Source organism: Acartia tonsa, chromosome 9 (assembly GCF_053477335.1).
Source record: "Acartia tonsa isolate MP-2025a chromosome 9, ASM5347733v1, whole genome shotgun sequence".
In the NCBI taxonomy this organism is placed as follows: Eukaryota; Metazoa; Arthropoda; class Copepoda; order Calanoida; family Acartiidae; genus Acartia; species Acartia tonsa.
In genome coordinates, this window is record NC_137268.1 from 43322529 (window position 1) to 43331161 (window position 8633).

The 8633-nt window shown below is 32.5% G+C and overlaps 1 protein-coding gene across 1 annotated transcript; it reads left to right on the forward strand.

Moving 5' to 3' along the window:
• The first annotated feature begins 621 nt into the window (after window positions 1-621).
• On the forward strand, window positions 622-8246 carry LOC145327889 (gamma-glutamyl hydrolase-like). Its single transcript, XM_080171419.1, has 15 exons — window positions 622-760; window positions 1262-1312; window positions 1796-1840; window positions 2465-2514; window positions 2894-2964; window positions 3552-3582; window positions 4041-4086; window positions 4351-4405; window positions 5201-5273; window positions 5734-5822; window positions 6084-6132; window positions 6482-6517; window positions 6883-6968; window positions 7329-7409; window positions 8064-8246. Exons 1-15 carry the CDS (start codon window positions 691-693, stop codon window positions 8167-8169), a joined length of 939 nt encoding a protein of 312 aa, XP_080027545.1. The 5' UTR covers window positions 622-690; the 3' UTR covers window positions 8170-8246.
• The last annotated feature ends 387 nt before the right edge of the window (window positions 8247-8633 follow it).

Genomic DNA, 8633 nt, shown 5'->3' on the forward strand with positions numbered 1-8633 from the left:
TTATCTTTCTATTTTTGTTATGACCACTGAACATCTGCTAAATAAATTAGACAAGAGGGACAAACAATCACAGTTGACTTGTAGAAAAGTATGGTTAGTAACAAATAAAACACATTAAAACTAACCTACAATTCTAATCTCATAGGCAAACAAAAGATAACACAATTCAAACTTGTTTAATTTAGTTTTTTGATAAATTTCATTCGACTAATATATGATACAATTATTTATTGTATTTTCGGAATATTGTTTATGCTGGAATGGGTATTCCAACTAATCTGGCCATGTGTGATCACATGGCAAAACTTTAAATTTCTCTATCACCTACATCAACGAAAAAGGAAGAAATTACAAATTTTGCCATGCAATCGCAATATTGACAGAATAATATGAAAATCTATTCCCGTATGTGCTATAGTGCGAATATGCAAAACATAATTTTGGCGCATTGTAAGCGAAAATAAATCAACTTAAAACTAATTTCTCCAGTCTAATTTTGCTAAGACATAATAAGAAATTAGAAAGAAACCAAACTAAAGCTTGCAATGCACACTGTTTCATCTTTTTTGATTGTTATTATGCTATAGTGTCTCTAAACCTGGTCGATTTCGGTTTACACAGTCTTTCTCCCTATTTTATTAAGGATTTCTTGTGATACTCTATTTTATGTATGAATTCTAACAGATAGAAATGAAGTTAATATTTGGAATATTGTTTGCTACGTTTTCTCAAGCATTTGCAGTTGACCGACCTATTATAGGTATTTTTTTATGATAAAAATGAAGTAAATCTATTTTCTATATTAGAGGTTGGTCCGTCTGCAACCAATTGATTTTATCAGTAATTTTGGCGATGTTTTGGTTGTCCTATCGATTTCAAACTTGACATGATTATTCCTGTAAAAGTTTGTGAAAATTTAGAATACGTAGCAACTCTATAATCATTACCAGATAGTCAATATGTTCATTTACTTTGTATAATTTCATAAATGGTGGCTTTGAGCTAGTCCTTAAATAACAGATTCCAAAAATCTTATTTTCGAAGTTTATTGTTGTTTTGAAAAATAATATATATTTCAAACAGAAAAATATAAACCCCAAATTAAATCAAACAAAAATTCCCGATCTGTGGATGAAAATTATTGTACGAAAAGAACAAATATTTGTAGCTTATACTTACCAAGTAATAATAATAGCCAATAAACTAAATAAATCTAAGATAATATATAGGGAGTAGATAAAAAGCTTCTTTTTCTTTAAAGGTATTTTGAGCCAGGAGGTATCTTCGAGTCTAAATGAATTTGGTATTACAGGTGAAAATTATACAATTTATTTAGATTGTGTTTAGGAAGTATTATAAAAAGTTTAGAAGAATTTTTTGGCAAATAAATATTGAAGACGATGATTTATAATTAATTAAAAGCTTATTCAATCCAACTTTTTCAACCATTCTTTAATTTTAGTAACTAGGATGTATTGTATGCTCCTCTTTATTTCATATAATATACCTAACCCCCACCCCCCTCCACACAAACACGCCCTTAATTTCTGAACTGTCTAATATACTCTAATTTAAAATGCTTTATCATGAATAAATTTTTAAGCATATATGTATAATCTACAAGTGGTGGGTTTTTTTTCGCCTCATAGCAAGTTGCTTTCTTCTCTTTTGTAGCAACTTAGCTTTGTTAATATTTCCGACGTTATTGACTGATATTCAAATACCCTATTGAAAGTCGGCACCCTCCCCGTGAACATATTCTTGCCCCCTCTATTCTTTTACTTTAATTTATCAGGAACTTATATTGCAAGCAGCTATGTCAAATGGGTGGAAGCAGCAGGTAAATCCAATTATAAGTTGTTCTAGGATGTTTCAAATTTTCATGAAAACTTCCCATTTGTTCTGGGCTGTTTGTCGTATTTTCTTTTAGTTAGGAAAATTGAATTAAAATTGGAATAGATTTCCGTTTTTATAAGGTTATTATTCTATCATACCCTAAAATACAAGCTATTACCTGAGCAAAGACCATTGCAATACAAAATTAACAAGTTAGAACTTTGGGTTTAGACGCTGATGGGTGCGTCCAGAGCGTATTAACTAATGTCTTGATTGTAGAGAAGCTTCGCTTCAACCCAAATAACTCAGGGTAACTTTGTACACGTTTCTTTATGGGCAAACAAAACAATATCGAATTCAATATTTACATTTTAGGTTGGGTTAACAACAGATTATACATGATTCCTTCCCTTTATATATTTGGGAAAAGGAATGGGCAGAAATAAAAGTAGAATTACATTTGACAATACATTTAACAAAAATATTAACAAGCACTTTATTATTGAAGGGAACATAGCTACTCCATAAGTCGGTCTGTCCCGCTAAACAAACAATATAGTACTTTGATAACATTTATAGTATATTAAAAAAATTTAAATAAAAGAAAAATAAACTTACTTGTGATTAGGAGCTAGAGCTGTGCCTATTATTGTGAACAGTGATCAAGATTTCACACAGGTGACATACAGTTATTAATTTAATTGTCCTTGTTTTTTTTCAAAATTAAGCTAGCTAAAGTTTTGACCATCCTCTTTATACAAAAGTGACATGATAACTGTGTGTTTGTGTATATACCGAAGAATCTCTCGAACCGCTGAAATGATATGGTTCTTCTTTGTAGCTTCTCATAGGTTTTGGGAGGTTTATAACTATTTTGGGTGGGGGCACAGCAACCCTAAAATAATCTCCCCTAGAAAAAATTGACCTCTCTAAAAAATTTTGATAGTTTTTTTTTATTATTACTAATTAACTGCTTCATACTTCCATTGCTTTAAATACAATCAATCGAATAAGAGTCAAATGAAAGTGGCCATTGGTTATAAATTTATATATGTAGATGTTCCAATACCTGAATGGACTCCTAATTCCTGGAGGCGCTGTTTCTCTATCAGATTCTCCTTATTCCAGGTAAATTCTTGGCGCTTTCCTGCAATTGGCGTATTGAGCACTAAAGCTTTCCCCCCCCCCCCCGTATTTTTTTTAAAGCCTCTAGGTGCCTTGAGATGGGATTAATGTCAACCCTCCCTCACCATTTTTTTTTGGCAGGAGATAAACTGTCTTTTTTGGGGGGGACGGATGGTTCACTTTTTCTAGAGGCGATATCTCTTTCAAGGGGGAGGAACCCTACTCAAAAATAGTTAAACCCCTTCTCTGGACCTATAAGAAGCTTCACTGCTGTAACGAAGACCCATATCTGTTTGGTTGTTATCGAGATCCTTCACTACAGACAAAAAAGTCTTACAACTTTATATTATAGGTTATATTATATCTATTGAGAAACTTTAACTTCAGCCATAAAGGGCTCAGCTCCAAGAGGAAAAACTCACTCCATCCCCTCACAGTATAGAAAATAAATATTTTTTGGGTAGATGTAAATTTTTTATTGAGGTGAACCTTCAGTATAAATAACCTAAAACCTGCCAATGAAACTGCAGAATAATCCCAACACAATTGTAAATAAGTATAACTCTATTGATTTATTTTAATATTTTCAGAGTTGGCTCTTACTTTCTTGAACAAGCAATGGTAAGTTTAATTAAATATTATTTGGACAAACCCCAAACTGTCCCAGTTTTGAGCAAGACGATTCCAGTTACGTCACATACGTTTCGGGAAAGAAAAAGGGAAGGGGGGAAGAAAATCTCTTCAAAAGAGATGGGAGAAAAGGGAAGAGATTTTCTTCCCCCTTTCACTTTGTATATGACGTCACAGGAATCGTCTTGCTCAAAACTGGGACAGTTTGGGGTTTGTCATTATTTGCATCAACTTAACATGATGTTCTACACAAGTTAACATTTAATTTAATTTTCAAGAATACAAAAAAGCATGCAAAAACAAGCTTTGTTTGTCATAGGAAACAATCTTTCATCATCGTTATTTTCATTTTCTTCAATAACATGGGGGGAAGGATTCTGTGCTATATAGGCACTTTGGGGGAAAGTACCAGAAGCTAATTTTACGAATTAATTCAAAATATAATTTAGATTGCCAACGACCAGGACGAACACTTTCCTATTTGGGGAACATGTCTAGGAAAATGTTTATATTTATATGGTTGATTCATTGACACAAGTTATCCTTGGCTTAAAGAAATTTCACCTTGATAATATCGCAGATAATAGGAAAGCACTTTTGCAAGCCATCTTTCGTATTTAACCTATACACCATTTTTTTGTTAACTGCATCCTATAAAAATTATTTCCATAATCTTTAATTTTCTTTTACATTTGCTCTTGACACCTTTATATTTTCAAAGAGCTTCCCTTTAAAAACCATAAATATAATCTATGTGAATAGGATTCGAACTTTTGGCTTTCCTGACCAACAATGAAGTTCGTAATCTTGCTAGGTAGGATATTATAACAGATTTATCGGGGGGTGAACTTGTAATGGGAAATCGCTAAAGGGAAGCGGGTAAGAGATTAAATAAAGTAAGTGGCTTGGAGGGAAATTTTATCCTAGAAGATTTTATCATGAGATTTCTGAACAGATAAATGTTGGTTGGACTTTAGTAAAGCATTTAATATGTTGACGACTATATTGTAAACTCCATTATCAGGGAGGGATAGGAAGGATAATAGTATTTCTCGTATTCATTCGAATCCGGTGGATAGGAACCGGTTCTCATCCATACGAAAAACTATGTCTAGCATCGTATTATATCCAGCTTTCTACGAATATAAAAATGTACAATCATAAGATTAAAACCAGTTTTTTATCCGGTGCCTTCGGCACCTCGGGGCTAAAAAAACTAGTTTTCATCTTATAGTTGTACATTTTATATCCGCGGAAAGCCGTTTATAATACGATGCGAGAAATAACTATTATAGTATAGCTTTGAAACCGATTTTAAAACCCCTGGATTACTTTTCTATCCGCAGAAAACTGTTTATAAATTGATGCAATAAATAACTATTTTCGCCGGGTAATGTAGAAAATTTTCCGCGGATAATAAAAAATGAAAAATTACTGGGCAAACAAAACAGAAAGTTTTAGTAGAAATTTAACTATACGATTTAAGATTTTTCTGTATAGCTCAGAACCGGTTTAATTCCATCGGAAATTAATCGGATTTCTAGCAGCAACTTTGTGATATTTTTAAGAAGATTACAAATCTTTATAAAATCAATATTTTTTTTCTTAGTTGTGAAGCAAATGATATAGCTCTTCCCTTAAACCCTACTGAAAATTTCACCAATAGCAGAGTTTTAAAGGAGGTAAGATAAACTTAACACGGCGACGTAAGCAAAAGTTCAAAGGCAGAGTTGAAATTATTTTAGTACAACCAATTCATTTTATTTCTTTTGATCTACTAATTAAAGGTATGATATGTATTGTATTTTGGGGAATAGTCTCTTTCGTGGCAACGCTCTTTAAGGGGCGATTCGTCGTAGTTCAAAATTGGCTTTTTATTAGTTATTTTAGGTTAGGTTATATTGGGTTAGTAGATGGCCCTACAGGGTTGGGCAATTGGCCCCGCAGGGGTAAGAAATAGGAGAAAAGCTACTGTGAAAAAACGAAGAAACGCAGCTATAGGTGCGTTGCCACGAATTTGTATTACATTATTATTGATAGTAAATAAAAAGAATACTATTAATATAAAATATTTTTGGGGCAATTGGTTAGGCAAGCTTCTATGGATCAAGCGCTTTTTATGAATAAAATTGTCTTTTTTAGGCAAGTTCAGAAATGTTGGAAGTGTTAGCTACAGAAAAAGTTACCTCAAATTTTCACCATTGGTGTCTTACTATGGAAAATTTCACCAAGTAGTTTATACTTTACAGTTCAATATAATTTACTCTAATAGCGGCTGCGCCCCGAGGGAAAGCAGGAAAATAACCTAAAAACACTCCGGGACCCCTGTGGAGCTTAAATAATGGAGAACTCAATTGGTTCATTAAAAGTTAAATTCAATACTAAAAATATTTCAATTTAATTTAACTGGTTTAATCGGTACTATAACAGTATTTTTTGTTTAATAATTTTATAATTGTATTACAAGCTAAACTATTTAAATCCTTGTTTAGGTACGAAATGGATTCATTTTGGAATGTTATTTCAACCAACGAAGATATAGTAAATATAACCTTTAATAATATATATATATATAAAATAATTAGCGGGTGCGCCCCTTGCATTTAGGGGATCAGTATTCAAAGGGGTAAGAATGGACAGAAAAATATCATAAAACAACCATGAGGCTTAAATCTAAAAGTAAAATAGACTATAACCACCTCGGGACCATAGTGAAGCTTCCCTAATAAGAAGAACTCTATCCGATGATTTAAGCTTAGTAATAATTATAATCATATGCTTCAGCAGACAAAAAAGCCTTACTACTTTTATTATTAGATACATTAATATAAGCAATTATTCTGATATTTTTTCCTAACTATTTAATATCACTTCAATTACTTTTTTTTAGAATGGAATGGAGTTTATTTCTATGTTTGAAGCAAAGGTGAAAATACATTTCTGTTTGAAAAAATATAACTTTTTTATTATAACAAGTTAATTTAAGCTTTAAAAATGTGATTTTGTGTATCATGATTGGGTAAACGCCATTCATCTATCAAATAACCAACTCCTCCCCCTAGATTGTTCAGTTTTTGTTACAAAGTAAAGTACTATTTAAGGCGGAGGGGGGCTCTAGTGTGAAGACGTTTCTTTTGGGAGGGTTAACTCACCCACCCAACTATCAATAAGAAAAACAAACCTGCCTGGGAACTACTTGAAAATTCCTAAACAAAGAATCATTTTGTCAAGCAGTTAGCGAGATCTTATATTTAAAGATAAAAAGTTACTTTTATGTTATACTTATTTCAGGACTATCCTATCTATGGTGTACAATTCCACCCTGAGAAGAACAACTATGAATGGGCCCCAAAGCTTGAAAGCATTCCGCATTCAAGGTGCATCATAGTGTATACATTTATTTCCAGTATGGATTCGTTAGCGATTAAAATCCACTGGATTTGAACCGGTCCTGAGCCAGTTTTGATAGCCCGGACCTTCAGCCCCTAAGAACTAACAAACTGTATTATAAATTTCATTTTGATATCCGCGGAAACTTGTCTATAATACGATAAGATGAATAACTATTATATCATTAAAAAATAATTATTTATTTAGTTTCATATGTAAAGTAGCCTAATAAAACCTATTTGATATCGTTTAGAACTTTTCATGTTAATAGGCATGATATACAAAGACATACTTAAAGCTAAAGGTATTGATCTAATAAATCCTTGCATTTTAATATATTTTTTTAGAAATGCGGTAAAGGTTTCCAACTACTTTGCAGATTTCTTTGTGGAGGAGGCTAGAAAGAGTACCCATACCTTTCCCTCAAGGTAAATATATCCTTCTTTAAAAGAGGATCTTATTAGTCTGTGTCCCCAAGAATATCGCTAACCACTGAACCTATATGGTTATCCTTTACAGAGTAGCTTTTTTTTTTGGGGGGGGGGGACGACCCTCCCAAGTGAAATCACCATTACATAAAAATGAAAAAAAACCTTTTCTTTTGAACTACAAATAAAAGTACAGGGCTAGACTTACCCCCATCCTCAAGTGCCCCTAGTGGCCTTTATATACGTTTAAAATCTACATTGTAAATGTCCTATGAAGATAAACTAAATAACCCATTCTTTTGATTTATACTATAACGTATAACCAACGAATAAGTGAAAGTTTAGTAAAATACATGATATACAGTCCAATATACAGTTCAATATCCCCTTCCTCAATCCCAGCGTTGCGGATCCGGAGCCGCCATATTTTGCTGGAGCCGTAATTTTCGTTAAAAAACGGCTTCGGCTCCGGACTAGATAAATAAAGAGATTTTATATAAATTATATTTTGGTCACTCTGTTTTGTCATGTGCAAATGACCCTTTTAAGTTTTTTAAGTCAATTTTTATCAAAAATTGAACTTTTGAGCCGCACCAAAATCAAACGTCTCAGCCACGCAGCTCAATCCTAAACTGAACTTGTTTTGTTTTCTAGAGAGATTGAAGAAGAGTATTTGATATACAACTGGAACCCAGCCTACACCGGACAAGAAGCCATCAACTATGGATTCCAAACAATCTACGTTTTTCCAGACCCTTAAATTTCATTTTTATGCAAAAACAAATTTGGTTCAATAGAAAATACTAAAATTAGTTTCTAATAAATATTTGCAATTAATATTCATGATCTTTAAAGATCATTTTCTAAGCTCTGAATGCCTTATTTTGCTACTTTTAATCAACTTAGTTGCGAAAAAAGGATTATAGCACCTTCCTTCATCTACAGACAATAAATTAAAGTAAAAGAATAGAGGAGACACGAGTAATAAGTAACTGTCCAAAGAGTATGTGTGGACCCTGTGACTACTTTCAATTCGGTCTTTGAATATCAAACCCATAGCGTCGAAAATATAAACACAGTCGAGTTTTCTATTTTCTATCTCACGAAAAAGGTCCACACGACGTGGGCCAGATAGTTGTCTGGATTTTTTTGCTGTTATCAGGATTCTGAATTCAAATCCCAATATTTTCTTAAGTTTAAACAACAAAAATTTTTTTTAAAAAA

Excerpts from the sequence above, each read along its gene's own strand:
- LOC145327889 (XM_080171419.1), top strand. The coding sequence starts at position 691 with ATGAAGTTAATATTTGGAATATTGTTTGCTACGTTTTCTCAAGCATTT. Across the intron at positions 1,313-1,795 it reads AAATGAATTTGGTATTACAG|GAACTTATATTGCAAGCAGC; the intron begins GTGAAAATTATA and ends TTAATTTATCAG. Across the intron at positions 5,823-6,083 it reads ACTATGGAAAATTTCACCAA|GTACGAAATGGATTCATTTT; the intron begins GTAGTTTATACT and ends ATCCTTGTTTAG.